The sequence below is a fragment of the Girardinichthys multiradiatus genome, chromosome 21 (assembly GCF_021462225.1).
Source record: "Girardinichthys multiradiatus isolate DD_20200921_A chromosome 21, DD_fGirMul_XY1, whole genome shotgun sequence".
Classification (NCBI taxonomy): domain Eukaryota; kingdom Metazoa; phylum Chordata; class Actinopteri; order Cyprinodontiformes; family Goodeidae; genus Girardinichthys; species Girardinichthys multiradiatus.
The window spans coordinates 28,040,581-28,059,724 of record NC_061813.1 but is presented as its reverse complement, the minus strand read 5'-3'; the positions used below and the strand labels follow the sequence as shown (position 1 = coordinate 28,059,724).

At 38.1% G+C, this 19,144-nt stretch overlaps 1 protein-coding gene across 1 annotated transcript in view; it reads right to left on the bottom strand.

Annotated features, from left to right (window-relative positions):
* The window catches only part of dnajb6b (DnaJ heat shock protein family (Hsp40) member B6b), a 33,492-nt gene extending 14,742 nt beyond the window's left edge, over positions 1-18,750 (bottom strand). The window contains exons 1-7 of the mRNA XM_047349533.1: positions 18,584-18,750; positions 10,791-10,905; positions 6,793-6,902; positions 4,087-4,140; positions 3,801-3,905; positions 399-530; positions 85-271 (exon numbers count right to left, since the gene is read on the bottom strand). Of these exons, the coding sequence (XP_047205489.1) occupies positions 85-271; positions 399-530; positions 3,801-3,905; positions 4,087-4,140; positions 6,793-6,902; positions 10,791-10,855 (653 nt within the window). The 5' untranslated portion in view covers positions 10,856-10,905; positions 18,584-18,750. The remainder of the gene's footprint in view (positions 1-84; positions 272-398; positions 531-3,800; positions 3,906-4,086; positions 4,141-6,792; positions 6,903-10,790; positions 10,906-18,583) is intronic.
* Positions 18,751-19,144: the final 394 nt, after the last annotated feature.

Here is a 19,144-nt window from a genome sequence, read left to right as displayed (position 1 = left end):
TTGTAACATGACGGGATTTGAAGAAGTTCAAGAAGAATGAAAGCTGTTGCAAGGCACTGCACCATGAGTTCAACACCCAGATACCGTTTTGTGGTGATTTTCCTGCCATTGACAATCTTGGTGGAGGTCGAAACAGATCTGAAGTTGCCCATCCCTCCTCCTCCTCCTCCCCCTCCTCCTCCTCCTCCTCCTCCTCCTCCGATGCCTCCAAACGAAGAGGAAGAAAAGGAAGTAAATCCTCCTCCGCCCATGTCCCCAAAGGAGCTAAAACCTAAAACATTAGGTCGATATAGAACAAAAAAATGAATCACAGTTAATAAAGAAGGTGCTTGCTTTTTTCAAAGCCATTATTGACTAAAATGTGCAGTTCATTGCAGAAACCGTAGGGATCTGCACACCTGATTCAAACCCTGAGAAGCCAGGCCCAAAAGCCGGAAAGCCACCAAAACCAAAGAGCGAGCCTCCCATTCGGCTCCTGTGGGCGCTTCTTTGACGACTGCCTCCAAAGAAATCATCAAAGGGATCATCAACTGCAAAAGGAAAGAGTTACCAAAGTGAGACTTTTATTTCATATTGCACTTAACATTTAAGAATAATTCACCATTAAATTTACTTTTTGCTTCGGTCCTTCAGCTTCTAAATGTCTCACTTTCCGTTAGACGTTTAGTGCTAAACAAGTTGTGGTTTCTACACATTTTTCAAATCAAAATCAAACATTTCTCAATGCTAATACTTTTACAACAAATTTCTCCGAAGTATTTCTCCAGTGGTCGGTCAGTTGGAAAAACAGATAGTTGGATAATGAAGGGAGGGGCGGGTGGATGGAAGGAAGCTTTATGGATTGATAGATGACAGACAAATTGATGTCTGATGGACAGATTTATGGATGGATGAATGGAAAGATGCCAGACAGATGGATTCATGGAAAAATGTATAGATCGGATGTAGTACTTTGCAAATCGATGGATATATTGAGAGATGACATCGTCAGAGATCCATGTCAGAGAAACTGATGGATAGATGGACAGACAGTCCATACTTCCATCCATCCTTTTGTCCTACAATCTGAGCTTTCAAAAGACTCAAAAAGCTGATTGGATAAAAGCTCCCATGGATGACAGAGCATTTATTAGTCATTTCTGGAACACTGTTATCTGTTAAAAACTGTCTAAGTGCCACGGACTAATTTTCATGCCAAAGCCCTGAGGAGCTTCTGCTAATTGTGAGCTGCCAATCTGGGTCACCCTGGCAGGATAAGGCTGGAATCACTGGCACTGAAAGAAGACTCCTTCAACCTTGAACATAGCAAGGCTGCATTAAAAAAAGGTTTGCTTGTTCCCTCTGACAGAACAGCTTAAAATAAAAGTCTCCTGCGTTTCTGTTGAGGTGGACCTCAGAATGAGCTTTAGCAGAGAAGCTACGCATCAGTGGAAATTTAAGAGAGGAATGTAAGCTGCAAGGAATGTTGTTTAACACTTGAACTGTGATTCAGTTTTTTTGGAAATCTGAGTGAAGAGTGATTGCTGGAAGAAAACATGGCGGCCTTAGTGAGGGCACCAATGCAAATGTGAACTGACAGACCTTAAATTACAGATAGAAAAAAAAACAAACATGGTAGACTAACACTCGCCAGGAAACAAAAACCAAAACTAGTCTATATCAAAAGACCAAAGTCTAATTAACAGAGCTGCTCTGTCACATTTCTGCTCTGAAACCAACAAAGAGCCCAGATTTGAGTCAGCTGACCTCTCCTCCTCCTCGAATCATCACATGTTCATTTCAGGAGAAGTGTCTGCTGTTCCTGGCAGACATCTTGGCCCGGATGGCAGTGTGAGTCCGTGTTTGTCTCAGGAGGACACTGTGCCCCTTTCACCTCCTCCCTGCAAGCCGCTGGTCACTCTGATGTGGCTAAGTCAAAGATCCACAGAACCAGCTGCTGCACAACAATTAGGAGCTAAAGGGGTGGATGGGATTTAAAAACACCTTCTCTGGCTTAGGCTGCAAATTAAGCCTCATGTACAGTAAACAGTGATGATTAAAACAATATGTCGAGTTCTTTGAGCAGAAGCGTGAGGGTTGGTGTCTAAACATCCCTAATTATGCTTTTCTGATAAATATTGATACAGTAAGTATTCAAGATTTTATGTAATGGACCAACAGAAAGTGCATAATTATGGAAAAACATTGCATTAGTTTCCATTTTCTTAAAAAAAAAAAAAAAGGAGGGGGGGGTCAGTATTCTGCAGAAATACTTTTCACTGCAAAGACAACTGCGGGTCTTCTGAGGTGTGTCTCTACCAACATCTAAAACTTTTACCCGTTCCATTAAAGGTCTCAAGCTCACTCATAATGAATGGAGAGCATCTGAACAACAATCTTCACTTCTTGTCACAGATTCTGTGTGGTAAACGGCAAACAGGAGCTCTTTTTGGTTTCTCCTAATAAATGCCAGATTTAGGCAGTGCACAACGAATAGGGTCACCTAAGCTATGAACCTCTGCAGCTCCTTCAGCTACATGTAGGTGTACTTACAAGTAAGGTGAGTTTTAAAGGCAATTAATTGAAGTAGATTTTTTTTTAAAAGGGGAGTCAGAGTAAAGGACAGTTTTTTCAAGCGGGTGTGAATACTTTTTTTTAAAGGTAACGTATCACAGTTTACCAGTCAGACAAATGCAATAAAGGCTATTTAAAGTCAAAAGAGAAACTGAACCTCACTCTTCTGCTCAGGGACTTGGCCATCTTGTTTTATGGACACTGTTTACGAGTAAACAACAACAGCTGAGCTCCACCGCGCTCTCTTCTCCATGTTAGCACAACTGAAACATGTAAGCATCTCGAAGGAGGACAAAATATCTTTAATCAATATATTCCATGTACGCTCGGACAGGAGTTGAGTGCACGCTTAGCGTTATTACATCTGCTTTTGATTTAACATGGAAGCTATTTTTGAATGCATTCCAGTTGAGTGATGTAGATGCTCGAATCCATCCTCTGCCTGCGTCTGAACTCCTTATTTAGAGCGACACAAGGTGAAGTACAACATGCTTTCCAATCAGCCTTCTGCGGAACCCAGACGCCCTCAAACAAGAACTAAATGTGTTCTCCTCTAATATAAACAACATTTCTGATACTTTGCCTTCTTATTAATTATTACCATGAGACAGATTTGAATAGACAGAAACTGACTTAAACCATTACCTTCGACCAGCATTTACAGTCCCTGTCAGGTTAAATAAGAAATATCTGTCGACCTGAGGGAAATGCACCTCTATTCAACTAAATATGTTTACATCAACAAACCTACAGTTCCTGCAGTAAAATGAGCATTCTTGACTTTTCAATGATAGAAAGTCAATTATCTTAAAGCAGGTTCAAGATCATGTTACAGTAAAGGTCAAAATATTTGCTAAATGGAGGAGGTTATGTAATGATGCTAAGGTTAGCCAGCACTGAATCTACATGAGACATTTATTGGCAGATTACATCCTGTTGGGAAGAGTGTTGGGTGTTCGGCACAGGGATTAGCACTGGGATTTTCCTCCTACATCTAAAGCTGCATCATACACCATAGGAACAACCCAGCTAAGAGGAAAACTACCCAGGTCATAGAACATGTTGCTTTACATACAAAAAACAATGACATTTCAGAGGGTTTCCAGACCACAGGTGTTGATTTTGGCCCACATACATTTTACAAGGTTATTAGAGCCAGTGCATGTATGTAGTCGACCTCTTTTCCATTTCTGAAACACGACGAGTTAGTGGCCATGGGTCTGCAGAGCATAATGAGGTGGCCTTACCAAAGAAACTTGCAAACGGATCTCTTCCACCGAAGAATTCCCTGAAAACGTCGTCTGGATTACGGAATGTGAAGCCGGGATGGCTGAAGTTATTGTAATGGTTTCCTGTGAGACATTCCAGAAAAAGTTTGACAATCTAGAGAGATCACTGCAAATATAATGTGTCAGCATGTCAACAAAGAACTAAGATGAAAAATAAAGTCTAATACTTCTATTAATTTGTCTAAACCTCATCAGGTTGCTCCATAACACTAAGATTAAGTCACTTTGAAAGGGGATTCCTTACCTGCTCCAGAGAGGCCATCTTTTCCATACCTGTCATAAAGACTCCTTTTGTTTTCTGGGAAAGAAAGCAAAGATAATCTGGAAAATTAACTATGACAAAAACTCCCATACTGCACGGTTTTATCTAGTATCAATGGGTTTTAAGTTATTTCTTTTTGTATCCTAAATTCTTTGATTAATAACCTTAAAACGGCTCATTTATACTTTATGTGAACCTACGCCTAATGAGAAGAATATTAATGGCTTTATGCTTATAAGAAATCAAGTCTTGCCTATTTAAATTTAAATTCTGAGACATTTAACCCATTTAAAACCAACTCTTGTTAATTTCTCCCCTTGGTGCGGTTCATTTGTGTAGATGTGAACACAGTAATCACATTAGGGTGGTGACCAAAACAACCGTACCGAGACCGTTTGTAGGTGGCTTCGTCTTTCATATGAACTCTAGAGCGATTTGTTTATGTTGCAAACATAATCCCACCTCAGTCCGACACAGCTGCCAGGTGTACGCTGCAAGCTTGAGCCAAACGTCTTCCTGTAGCTGGGTTTGCGTTGAATCATGGGATACGGAGTAAAACAAAAGGCTGCCCATCTTTCTTTAAAGCATAAGGCCCGATGCAACTTTCAGGACATCTTCTGAAAATGAATTTGGTATGCTCTTTAAAAAGTATGATTAAGTTCTCAGTGTTTTGTTCTAGACCAGAACACAGCCTCTTCTTACTCATTTACATTTGGTCCTCCGGCCCCGGACACATCTGACTAATATACAGACTAAATGTCAACAGGTGGCAAGTGCTAGACTAACAGCAGCATGTTTACCCTTTGATAAAATGTTGATAGTCAAGTTCAAAATATGTTGTTTTATTGCGGTTCCAGTTAATCAGGTTTTCCTGCTTCATGTTATTATTATTGTAATTTAGAAAATTCCAGTTTTTTATGTTACTAGAACAAAGGACCAAACTCTATGATACTCAAGAGGTTCTAATGCTTAACAACCCAATACCACCATCTGCATTTACATTTAGCAAATAGTGATTTTTCATTAATTTCTTTGTTTTGCCATCTCTAGATCAAAGTGTGAGGCATCAATTTATCCATGATAGGGGGTTAACTGATGACCTTTACAGACCAAACAGAGCTGGTCGGCATGTGCCAAACTAAAACTGGAGGAAACCACCACTTTTCTGTGACAGTCCTGACACTGTGATGAAAACTCTCAAGAACTGCAGCCGCAGGCATCTTTTACCACGGTGACGTTGATCACTGGATTCGCGCTGTTCTCCACAGGCGACCAACAGCAGTACACCTTTTCAAAATGCACCTTATAATTAAAGAAACTACAATTTGACTGTGGGTTGCGTTTTTCAAGAGGTGTGCTTCCATACTTTAGTAAACAGTTTGCAGTATGTCAGTAGGGCTGCAAAAAGAAGTTTGGAAGAGACATTTTCCTTTTTTACCCTGCAGGGTGTTGATTTCGCTCTTAAGCTGCACATTCCTTTTGTTAAGAAAAACAATTTCACTAAATATTTTTAAAAGTCAAATAAACTTAACTGCCCATAAACACAAAGTGAAGCTTTAATCGAAAACTCCTTTAAGGGTGTTTTTTTTTTTCCCCCACACCTAAAGTTCGCTTACTTTGGTCCGAATCAGTTGATCAGTTTGGTAACTTGTACGTTTTTTCGGTAGATCGGTTCCTTTCCACACACATAAAACTCCAACCGCACCAAAACCTGTGACTACAAACCACATGAAAAACTTTCTATTTATTGGTCGGATGCGTCAGAGGCGGGACAACCAGATGCAAATACAGGAAGCAAAAACTAAAATAACAGCAGAAAGCCTGTTTAAAGCCACGGACAGAAAGGCTTTGCCCCCCTTTGTCTTTAGCCTGGTGCGCAGAACAACTAGAAATGCAAGCAGCAGTATATTTTGTTAGCAGATTAGATGAATAATATGGGGCCTGGCTTTTTAGTGTGAGGATTTGAAAACAAACCCTAAAATCTATTGTTAGCCGATGTAAAGAATATAAAATGGTGGTAATGTGAGCTCACTTGCTTAAGAAGAAGTCCTGAAAGTTGCATCGGGCTTTATGCTTCAGGAAAAAGACGCGTCGTTTATTAGTTTGTTTTACTCTACCACATCCCACAATGCAACGCTAACCTGACTATACGGAAAGGCATTTGGCTCAAGCCAACACCATACACCTGGTTCCTGTGTCTGATTGAGATGGGATCACATTCACACCATAAACAAACCGCTCTAGTTTGTTTGGACCCATACCGGGACCAGCTCTTCCAAACGGTCTCGGTACAGTTGTTTTTGTCGGCACCCTAGCGTGATTACTGTGTTCACATCTACACCAACGAACCGAAACAAGCCGACGTTGTTTTCAACGCACTGAACACCACAAGTGAGAAAACACCCTAAAAAAAAAAAAGTGGTTCATTATTAAGCATCTTAAAAACAAAATAAATCTGTAACCATTGTTTCACATCTTTCAGACATATTTTCCAAAGTAAATGCATACTTCCAAAAATGCTTAGAAATATTGCCACACAAAATCAAAACAGCCCCCTTTCCCCCTAAACAAAACCTGAATAATAAAGAGCAGGAAAGCATAGAGGGTAAAGTCTTTCAAAACATCAAGGATAAAAAAAAAAAAACAGAATATCTGAGAACATTTGAAGTTAAAATAGATCAATTTTACCATCGGACAGGACTTCATAAGCCTCTGACAGCTCTTTGAACCGCCTCTCTGCTTCTTCCTTGTTGTCAGGGTTCTTATCTGGATGCCATTTCAATGCCAATTTTCTGTAACTGAAAGAAAAAGCACACAGGTAAAATACACAGTATAGCTCAGTAGAAAAATATGCTAAGAACAATAAGTAACACAGAGATGGGACGATCAACTTTATCAAAGATTTGAATCGGCCAGTTTTCCGATGACTGGCTCTGATCGATGATCATATAATGCATCACAACAAATTCTTGGTCTATAAAAACACATAAACCACCAGAATGTGTTTAATAATAAAAAATAAATAATCTGATACACATGCTAAAGACACTTAGATGTATAAAAGGGGAAATTATAATGTCTTCATCTTCTGTTGGACTGAAACCTGCTACCTTTATCAAAGTGTTTCAATGTGTTATAGTCCTTACAAAAAATAGTCAGAATGAAAACAAACAGGGCTGACATTACAGAACAGAACTCGCATATAAGGCTTCACTTAAAAAAACAAAAAAACAATAGTTTCTACTTTTTTAAATTAGGCAATTAGTCTTTAACAAACACTTCTTTCTAGTACTTATTGCACAGGCAGTGTTAAGTGAAAACCCAAAGGATGAGCACTGCTGTTTCTCCGTTTCAAACAGTGGAGGATTAGGGCATTAAAGTGTAAAAATGATAGGAGAGAACTTTGGTTTTTGAAACCATAAATATTTAAAACCTTGATACCGGGAACCTGCTCACGCCTAGCTGACACAGATGGCAGAGGAAATTATATCAGTACTGATTTCAGACAAATAATTGCCTGGACATTAAGTCAGAGATGACAATTTGAATTATTTTGTTCAGTAACTGGTTCAGGATTTTTTAACTAAAAGAAAACCATTTCATTTCAATATATTTTTTATGCAAATATGAAGTCGCAAGCGTTCGCAAACGTTTTCTTTGTCACAGTCACTCAATTTGGGGAGGAGGGTAATGATTTAATTGTCCAACAAGCTGGGATGCAATTCTCTTTAATAAGAAAGGTTAACCACAAGTGGAAAACATTCAAGATATTTGCCAGTGTTTTCAGGAGGGGATGTTCAAGCAAGTTCACTCTGAGGTCAAATAATAAAAATGCTCAGATCAAACACAAAAAACAAACTGTATATGCCTCTATCAGGAAGTTAAATGTCCATGACAGCACAGTTGGATGAAGACTAGATATGTATAGCTTGTTTGGTCTTGTTGGGTTTGCCTTAGACCAAATGCAAATCTATCAGGATCCATTTCATGTTCAAAAAGAAAACAATTGAGGTGCTGAAATGACGCAAACTATCAAGTCCACATTTCAACCCCTTAAATAAGCATAAATTAATGGCCTACATGCATTTTGACCTCGATGAGCTACAGGAATGTTGAAACATTAGTGGGCCAAAAATTCCTCGACAACAGTGTGAGACTGCCAAGATCACACAGACCATAAAACCTTTGAAATTATGGGGTGTACCGATTTCACACAGTCCATCTTACTTTTAAACCTTTTAAACAATGACAGGATCATTTAATGTGTGCTTGTTCGTTTCAGATAGTATTTCATTATAAAACATGTTGAGAACCACATGATTTTACTGTAAAACAGAATAAATGTATACTTAGTTACTCATACGTGTGAAAGACATCCCTCTGTGGAGAAAATGGATGTTCACATCGCAGTGTTTTTCTGGGGGCAGCGGCCATGACAGCTCCAAACACAAATCGACAGAGACGGCGATGCCGCCCTCCCGAGCGGATTTAACAAAGACAGACTGAACGGCATTGACAAGCAGAGTGGGCCTCGCAGGGCGGCTTACGCTGCATCAGCTGTTTGTTTCTAAGCCCAGCAGCAGCAGACACACAGAAGCTGCAGATAAGACAAGGGACTTTAAAAATAAGGGGGGATTGGGGGGTTTGCACAATCCAGTGGATTCACTCCTTTTAGCGTGCAGTCTTTGTTGCTCACATCTTTGGTAATCTGTAATATAACCTTGCTGTCAAAAGCCTGTTTGAGGTGTCAGAGGAGGGAGCCAGGCCAAGGCAAACACAGCAGACTGCTTGATAATTGTGTAACATCCCAATCAGTCACTTCACTAGGGGAAACAAAATCACGTGCAGACTTTATCTGCGTAATCTATATTCCGTCTACATTCCACTGAGGTCAGTATTAACAGAGCTCTAATTAAATTATTAATAAATCTAATTAACATAACAAATAGGTCTTTGGGAAATGTCAGCAGTTTTGATGAAGTCTGACATTTCTATGCTAGTATCTGCAAACAATCCAAAGAGCAAAAATATACATACTTAAAAAGCTCAATAAGGTAGAGATGTGTCAGTCAGAGATTTGTGCCTGATTTGCAGGAAGTTCTAACCTACTAGTTCTGATTTTAACCTTTCACCTTTCTCTTTAAGAACTACAAGTACCAAAATTCTACAATCCTCCCAAGCCTCCCTGATGTGAGAGGTTATCATTTAAATCAGGAGCAGAGTGTGCGTGACAAAGAGCAGCTGCTGTAAAATTAATATTTTGAAGCAAAGGCAAACTGATTTGTAGCAACTATGAGTGATTAACAGCGTAAGCGTTACCATCTTTAATAATCAGTCTTGGTTTGTACTCCCAAGAGAATGTAGACCCTAGATCATCACTAAGATTTCCAAAAGGCTGTAAAACTATGGACGGGTGATAAAAACATATAAGGTCATGAAGAATTAAAGTTGTTGACAATCTACCAAAGCAAGGAGATCAGAGGATCGTCCATAAGGCACATTCTATGCTTTGGAGTTCTATGCTCTTGCTTATATTCATCAGTCTCGTTTCCCTTGCTTTCAGCTTTGTGAACTGGCTTTAATGTAGTAAGGACAAAACAGTTGTCAATATTTAGTTAGTATTACAATTTGAAAATGAAAACCTAATTTGCCTAGCAATCCATACAAAAACCAAAGTTTTCTTTTTATTGTCATCGAAACACATTGTCCAAGACGCAACTCTGACAAGTTCAGGGCAGCAAAAATAAAGCAAGGATTTTCCGATTACACCTGAGAAAGGTCTTAGTGACCAAATCCTAAACCTCGAGAGTGGTGTCTACAAGAAGGGACAGAGCAGACTGTACTTCTTGAGGAAGCTTAGGACCTTCAATTGTTTCAGCAAGATGCTGCATATCTTCTATAAATCTGTTGTGGAAAGTGTGATTTCTTCTGCCATCATCTGCTGGGGAAGCAGCATCAGAACCAGGGACTTAAAAAAGCTCAACAAACTGATAAAGAAGGCTGGCTCTGTTCTGGGGACTCCTCTAGAACCTCTGGAGATCATTGTGCAAAGAAGGATTCTTCATAAAATGAAGAACATTATGGAGAACCCTGAGCATCCTCTTCATGAGACTGTCCTACAACAACAGAGTGTCTTCAGTCAGAGGCTTCTTCAGATCTGCTGTAAAACAGAACGCTACAGGAGATCCTTCCTACCCAAAGACATCAGCATTTACAACGACTCTTTGAAGAAACCTGCATAACATGAGCTACAACAACATTTAATTTCCCCATGGGATTAATAAAGTATTTTTGAATTTAAAAATTGTAAAAATAATTCCAACAATACAGCCAGTTTTGGGAGTGTTCAAACATTAATAACGATACGATAAATGCCCATCCCTATTTCCAGCAGATAACCAGTTTTTTTTCTGTCCATAACATTTTTATGATTCTTCAGCTTTAGAAACATTCCTTCCTCGTCCGTTCATAAGAAACCAGTGAGGAAATACAATTACTTTGAACTGTGCTGTTCACTAGACTCCCCCCAAGAGTTACAGCAAGATGATGCCGCTAAAAGACTGCAGTGTCTGTCCTCATCTTTCCTTTGTGCGAGCTTGTCCATCTTTAAAAGGTACCTCATTTCCTAATCACATGCCATAACTGGCTGACAACACTGTCAGCTCAGCAAACACTTGAGCACTTACGCTTTTTTGATGTCCTCCTGCGTTGAATTTTTTTGGACTCCCAATATCTGGTAGTATTCCACCATGGTTCTGTCTGATTTTGTGCTGATTTAGTTCAGGCTCTTCTGACTGGCCTCTGTGGGAAGAAATAAGCTTTGTTACGAACTATAAGTGATTAAATTAAGCTCAACAAACTGCAAAAGAGCAAAGTCATGAGTTGCCTGCATGATTCCTGCACTCCAGATCAGAGAAGAACATCACATTTAAGGGTGGAGACACCCAATGCTGTTGCACTATAGTAAACCAAAGATGCAGGAAAGACAACAGCTCAGCTATTGCAACCCAAGCAAAATTACACAATTGAGAATATCTTTTAAGCCTGAGGCTATAAGAGGTTTTCCTTTTAATTATTTTGAAGTTCACTGTAAAACCATAAATCAAGGAGTTACGAAACTTCTGAAAAACAAGACAAAACATGTCTGATACAAAGTAAGTAACTCAACCTGAACCAGTGTATAAAGCTGCTTTTCTTATTTAATAATGAATTTACATTTAAGTATTTAAGTATAAAACCAGGATAGATTTAACATAATGTGTATGTTTATGCAACAGCTCACAGGACAAATGTACTTTTAAGTTCAGGTAAACCTTAACCTAAAGAAAAATTAAAATTACAGAGAGGTGACAAGCGTGCATTTTAAAACACAACAATGTAGATTAACCTCAAAACTACATTATGTAAGATGTCCTCTATGAATCCTAAAAGAAAGAAAACAACCAAGAGAGTCAGATATCAGCACGCTCTGTTCTGTTTGTTTGCTATATATAACCTGTGGCCTTTGCTGTTAGATTGTGTTTGGGTTATTTGCGGGGAGCTGGGGACTGTCTGGCACATGTTTGTGCCAACCAGCGAGTCCAGTCTGGCCCACAGTTCAGGCACTGACCTGTTCAGGCACTTTCGTATGGCTGCATCAGGGTGTAAATTCAGACCAATGTTTTGCTTTTTGTCAGCTAAACTTACCATTTACTGATAAAACAAATTATTTGAGTCAACACTGATCACACTTTTACATCCTAATATAGACAATATAAACATTGAAATGACCCAGAAAGTGATTGTTTTCCTTTATAAGACAGATTTGTCCCTTAAAATGCATCTTTTCCCCAGGCCCTGTAGCCATCACTGATCCATTAAATAAGTTTCCTTTACTGAATGCCATGCATGGCCCAAGAAGAGAAGGATACACATGTTGATTTGTTTAAAATGATGCTTTGCAAGAATGAACTGAACTGAGATTTAATCATGAAAAGGGTAAGTCTAATATAGAAGGAAGAAGCATTTTATGCAGATTATTAATCCCTTTTCAGTGAGATACAAGGCCTATCGACTAACCATGACTTCTGTCTTTTTCGGAAGGCGTCTCCAACCACTGGACCCCATACTAGTACCGATCTAATGCCAGCTTGGGTCCCCGATTAAATTCAACCATGATACAGGTTTTCTGTCTACTTATGGTGGTCTAATCTGGGTTTCCCTAACAACAAAGTATTTTTGTTTACAGTTTACAATGATGTTCACAGTGAAAGAGAGACTGTAGAGTGAGAGACAGACCGTTCAAAGCAAAGTGTAAAGTTAATGAAAGAGTACTTTCTCTGCAGGGTTTTGTAAGATAACTGGAACTGCACTAAAGTGTTACAAGCTTGAACCCTGGCCTGGAGTCTTTCTGCAAGGAGTTAGCATGTTCTCCCCATGTAGAACGGGTTGTCTCTGGGTCCTGGCTTCCTCCAACAGTCCAAGAACATGCATGTCAGGCTAACTGGTCTCTGCAAATTGCCCTTAGGATGTGAGGGTTTGCCTGCATGGCTGTGACTAGCAAACTGTCTAGGGTGTCCCCCACCTCTAGCCTAGTGACCGTTGGAAGTAGACACCAGACCCTCCATGGCGCTGCAAGGATGGGCAGGTATGGAAAATGGATGGACGGGCGGATGCTAAAGCTATGCACATTTCGAGTGACACACATCAAAACTATACATTGGCTTTCTTCCCAGAGGTAATTCCATGATAAATGAGCTGGAAGTGCACCGATTGATCAGCCAGCCAATCGATCGGCCCCGATTCCCTTACTTTTGGGAGATCTGTAATTGGCCGATACAAGTGAAACCGATCTCATCCATCGATCTTATCTACATGTCTAACTTGTTGCGCAAGTTTTGTTTCTTTTTACCATGTGTAAATTGACAAAAGAAACTGCAATGTTCTAAGCTTTTCATTTACATTGAGCACTGCCTCGTGTGCAGTTAAAACTAGTTTGTATTATTTCACAGGTATTGTTCATTGTATTTCAATGAAATAAGATTGGAACTTTGAAGGTGTATTATGACCTTATAACACCTGACAATTTTAGTTATAATAATAGTAAAAAAATTTAAAAAATCGATAAGGCCAAAAACGGAATCATAGGTCAAAATATTGGTAATCGGCCAGAAAACTGCAATTGGTGAGCCTCTTAGATGATCATATTAACGCTGCAGAATATTCGGTTGGGACAAAATATCTGGTGCTTTCAAGAAAATTCAGAGTCCCAAAAGTCATTGGTAAGTAAATTCTTTGCGGTACAATTACAGCATTTTTAAGCTACAAAGTTTTCAAGAAACATTCTGGGATGCTGTATATGCAGCTTCATAAAAGTAACTGATTGGTATCTGAGACAAACTTCCCTTAAAAGGAATACGCTGCAATATGCTGATATGCATTTTCACGGAAAACAGAACAGATGCTAAAAAAAGGCTGGAGCCCTCAGTCTGTCCTATAATGTCCAGGTTAAGCAGAACAGATCTTTGTAACTGAAATACACATGACCAAAAAAGATCAACAAATTACTAGAAAAGCAAATAATTTACATTTTTAGTGGGAGCCAAACAAAGCAGAATAGAACAAAGAGCACGGGGAAGGAGATTTAATTACCGAGGGATAGCCCCTAAAAAAGCTTTTAAATTATTAAAGCAATTGTAAAAAGCAACATGAAAGACTAAAGTAGTAGTTACTTTGTTTTTACTGTTAGTATGTTTAAATTGTTTCCACCCAATGTTATTATTGAGAATGTGGTTTATAAAAAAAAAAGCAATGGCTTAAACCAGGACTCCCAGATTTACTTCCTGATAACAAATCTGACACTGTAGGAACGCAGACAAGTAAAAGAACCCAAACACAAAGTCAAAGGTGAGGCTGATCCACAGTGCAGATGGCCTAGTTTAAGACATAGTAATTAAAGGATAAAACATCAGTGTATCAATAATGTTTTAATTCAAAGGAGCCAGATAAGATTGTTTGGGTAAATATGTTATCAGTCTTACTCGGCTTTGTAAGTCAATCAAAAGCAAGAACTCCACATGTTTACGAGGTCAGCACACAGACGAAAGTTCACATAGGGACGAAAGTTCACATAGGGACGAAAGTTCACATAGGGAAATCTGCAGTCTGGTCTAATCTTAATGCTCTTTTTATTTTATGCAGCTGCAACGAAATGGGAATCAACACAAGCAAACACTTCCAGGCAAGTCGAGCAGCAAGAGACTAAGACAACATCTGCTCATGACGTTTTATCCAGCTGAGCAACAGTGGTGCACCAGATGAATTTTCCCTTTGAAGGGTGCCATTATGCAACAAGTGAGGTTACATTAAAACTCAGGTTATTAAAATAACCGACAAAGAATTATTACAATTATTTTACAAGAATCTGCAATGCAAGATTAGCGTGATTTTCTTCATTATGTGTAATGTGTTTTTAAACTCTATGAGTACATCTGTTAAATAACAAGGATATTGTTACAGACTCAAATATTTGTGCTTAAACAAGCAGCCCTGAATCTGGAAATGCTGGATAATTACATAAAAGTTATTATTGCCCTTATTTAAGAAATTTTTTTAAAGTAATTTGGTAAGTCCTGACATTAAACATCTGATTAAGTAATGATATCCTTGTACATATCACGACTGCCTGTCACCAGCAAAATACATACTTTATCCATCATACTGCTTTCAGCATTTAGCGATATTGTCCTTGCTAAAGATGACTGCTCCGGTCAAATCTAAAAAAAAAAAAAACACGACCTATAAAAAAATTAAGATAATAAAAACCAAATAAAAGGTTTCAGATTAGAATCCAACTGTCTACATCGTGTCCCTATAGACAGCCAATGACTTATAAACTAACTTTAAGATTAAACATCTGCATAAACTCACCAGTTAATTAGCTGCAGAGGACTTCTATATCAACAGACCAAGATAAGAGTTTAGCATTTCGGTTTTTGTGAGCACATGAAATGGGTTTCAATTTAAAAGTAAGTTTCCAAGATTTCAACCTTAACTCCTAATTTTACACACGAGGTGACTGACATAATAAAACAGCTAGAAGGGTTGCCTGTGCTCGAGAATATCCACAACACCACATCAAATGTGACATTAAGAAGACAAGAGCACCGCACCAAACGACAGAGAGCAGGAAGGATCCAACGCAAACCGCAGCTGGCAGAAAGGAAAAGAAAACCAGGTTACTGCTGAGAACAGGACAATAAAACCCACGCCCTGCACCTGAAACGACTCATAGCAGCAAGATAATTGCTTGAGAACATATCAATGAGCCAAAGCTCCTTTGTAGTAAAATTTGCCTTCACCTTTTATTTACAAATTTTGTCTTCAATCTTTAAATCACTCCACTGTTCAACTGTGGCTTCACGATGTTCTCCGATTCAATCAAATGAAGTTATTATTCGTTTATAATAATAGGACACTTCACTTGAAGAATCTACAAAATAAGACAGTTTCAGGCTTTGAGGAAATAAGTTGTGTAATGACATAATTTTCAGTAATGGGTTGTACTGTCTGTGAAAACTACAATACAATCCAAGTCATTAAACTGGGACTTACATGAACTTTCCATTCCAATTATAGACTATATACCTAAAAAAAAAATTCAGTTTTCTGTCAGGCATGACTACAGAAACGGCCAAAAGTTAATTGATTCAAACATTTGTAGAAAGTAGATCTGAAGAAAACGTATTAACTGATCCAATATACAATGAAACCCTCAATTTAAAAAAGAAAAGGCAATAGTTTTCTTTGTACTCGTCCATTTAAAATTTGCTGTAATTTATAATTGAAGCAAAAACCAGCTAAAAACACAAGAAAATAAATTTGCTAACTGTATACAAAAACACTTATTCTAAATTCCGGATGTTTTTAGATAAGTTACCATTATAAAATTAAAACAATGAGAATATTAGTTATTATTTAAAAATTTAAAAGGAAAATAATTGCATTCATAGTAAAAGCAATCAAATCTTGAATATGCAAAAGATTTAAACCTGCACAGTTTCCATAACTGCAATTTCCCAACAATTTTCTCTGATATTTAGCATCTTAGCCAATGACAATATGCATTTAGTGTGCATCAGGGGGCTGTCCGAGACCCTGCAACTGGCTGAATATATTATTGGTAGGCAGAGTGTGAACGCATAGCACTTAAAATATGAAATCCAACCAAACATTGGATAAAGCGGCATTTCTAGATTGGGATAATGCAAAGGTTGATATTGCAATGACGACTGTGATTCAATGTATTGTGCAGCACTAACAGAAATGATAGCAGATTATTATATACTTCAAGAACAAAATAACGAGGATTTGTAGCTAATTGTACAAAACCAAAGGGATATAAAACAATGCTGAATGTCAAAAAGATTGTGCTGAATTTTTAAATTCAAGATGACACTTAATTTTCATTTAGAAATAATTACTGGGGGGTGCGGCGGCACTGGTGGTGTAGGGGTTAAGCGTGCGACCATGTTTAGAGGCCATAGTCCTCGATGCGGCTGTCCCGGGTTCAACTCCCGGACCCTGCGACCTTTGCCGAATGTCTCCCCCTCTCTTTGCCCTCTTTTCTGTCAACCTACTGTTGAAAATTAAAGGCCTCTTGTGCCGCAAAAAAAAAAAAAAGAAGAAATAATTACTGGAAATACCGTAATAAATCATTATAAAATGACAGTGACAACTTTCTAGATGGGGAAGGTTAGGTTTCACTAACTTTACTGCCCTTTTCAGTTATACTGGTTATTTATTCATTGATTCTCTTCAATTTGTTTCATACTAAAAAACATGCAGGCCTGCACATACCTAAATAAAATACTCTCATCATGAGAAACTTTTTCGCTGAAGCAGAAAAGGCTATGGAATCGTATAAATAAGGGCAGTGTATGTACTTTCTATATGAAAAACTGCAGGGAAAGATTTGCTTTCAAACCACAGTCAACAAAAACGTTTCTTTTTTGTTTTACTTTCATCCCAAGATCTATACTGTTAAATTTTCTGTGTGGGTTTGGCAATAAAAAATAAAACCTTGAAAATGTTGATAAGTGCTTAAAGGGTTTAAGGTTATTTCTAATATCTGTAGAAGTCTCCAAGCACGTAAAACAGTAAACCCTGCAAACAAATATGAGTGTGGTGAGGACTGTAGGTGTCATTTCAGAGGAACTGTGGAATATAGGTCATTTTCAACGTAAAATAACTCCTTTCTGTTCATGGAGAATGTTTGGCTGGGCGATAGAGAAGTAAAATTATCTCGCAAAATGTTGTCCTAGTTTTTAACAATAAAAACAAAAAATATATATAATTTAGAATACAAATCTGTTTCTGCTTAGTCAATCTTAAAAACAAATATTTATGTTAAAACAATTCATTATAAGTATGCTTCAGTACACCAATTACATTAAAAAGTTCAACTAAATTGCAATTAAGTACAGGATAATTGGTTTTAATAATTTTTCTCAAAAGCAAACACCGCATTTATTAAATATTTCATCAAGCAAATATTGGAAAAAGGTTAAAAAAGCAAGAGTAAAAATCCCAAACATGTCATCAGTTCCTGGAGTTTGTAAACATCCTCAAAGAATTCATCTTAAATCATTTTTTTACTGTGATATCCCCATTGCCTTTGGGGCTTTTCTCAGTTGGCAAACATGAGCAATAATAATAATAATAATAATAATAATAAACCTGTTTGGAACATTAGGCATCCCAGCTAGAAAAGCATAGATGAATCACAATTGCTTAAACTTAATCGTGGAGCTGCCAAATGGAAAACTACTAAATATCTTCAGGCTTTGTTTAAATGAGCACCAATAGGCCAATCACACGCCTGAAGCAGCGTGGCATCGTGTAAAAAGCCCCCGATCAGATAAACAGAAACTTCCAGAAAGTCTCACGGGTTAATGTAACATTTATAGCAGAAACAATTTGCTACACACCAGTGAAAAAACAGCAACAATGTTTCACAAAAGATAAATGACCTCAAAAAACAAAGTAGTGGTAACTTTAAGACTGCGGATTTTCTCTTGCTAACGGTAGCTTTACGACGACCTTTAAAGACACAAGAAACAAAAACTTGAAGTTCGCATGACTAGTGCAAAAAACTATTTATAAACACGGTTGATACGCCACTGATAAATATTAGCTAACAGTAAGAAAGCTAATGCTCTTTGGTAATCAGCTGTGGCTAGTAATAGCAATTAGCTTGATCTGCTAAAGCTCCGGCTCTGACAACCGCTTTTTGGAAGCAGGCTTAAAAGTGAAATCTAACATAAAAAGGCGTTAATACATCCAGAACATTATCCACGACAGCACAGAGGACACCACAGCATCACAATACGACTCTATGCGGCAGGGTAAGATTCAATCGCTTTTACACCGAGGCCTAGCCCAGCATTAAGGCATTTAATGTTCCGCAAAATAAAAACAAGATATTTACTATAATACATACCTCTGTAACAGAGATGTCCACTCTTATGCTTTCTCTCTTATTGCTGTTCAAACTCTCTTTTGCATGAGAACGAAAATTGTAGCTGCAGTCGGAGGCAGCTGGTTAATGACAATGGTGGACGGTTTTTTTTTTTTTTGGGTTTTTTTGTCTTCCCCACTAGCGCGACTGCTGCGTTCAGGTGTAGTCGGAAACCCAAGAATCGCGAGTTACTGTCCACACTTCAGCTACAAGTTGTCCTCATCCAGCCGTCAAAATAATCACATTAGATCACACCCCAAAACATCCAGAATTAAAGAAATTTTGCACTAAACTCCAAGACAATTAAATTGCATGCACAAGGAAATCCTACGGCTGACTTTGGTAAGCTAAGAATATATAATTTGGTTAAAAAAAAGTGTTGTATTTAATTTGTAATGTATCTAATTATAGTCTTAAAATCGAAGCAAATTCCCGACGAGTCTACAACAAAAACATTAAGTATAATTGTATTCTGGAACCTATCTTTACGCGGGATCTCCAAAGGCAGCACGTCTTTCAACGTCCACACCAACGTAGCGTCTC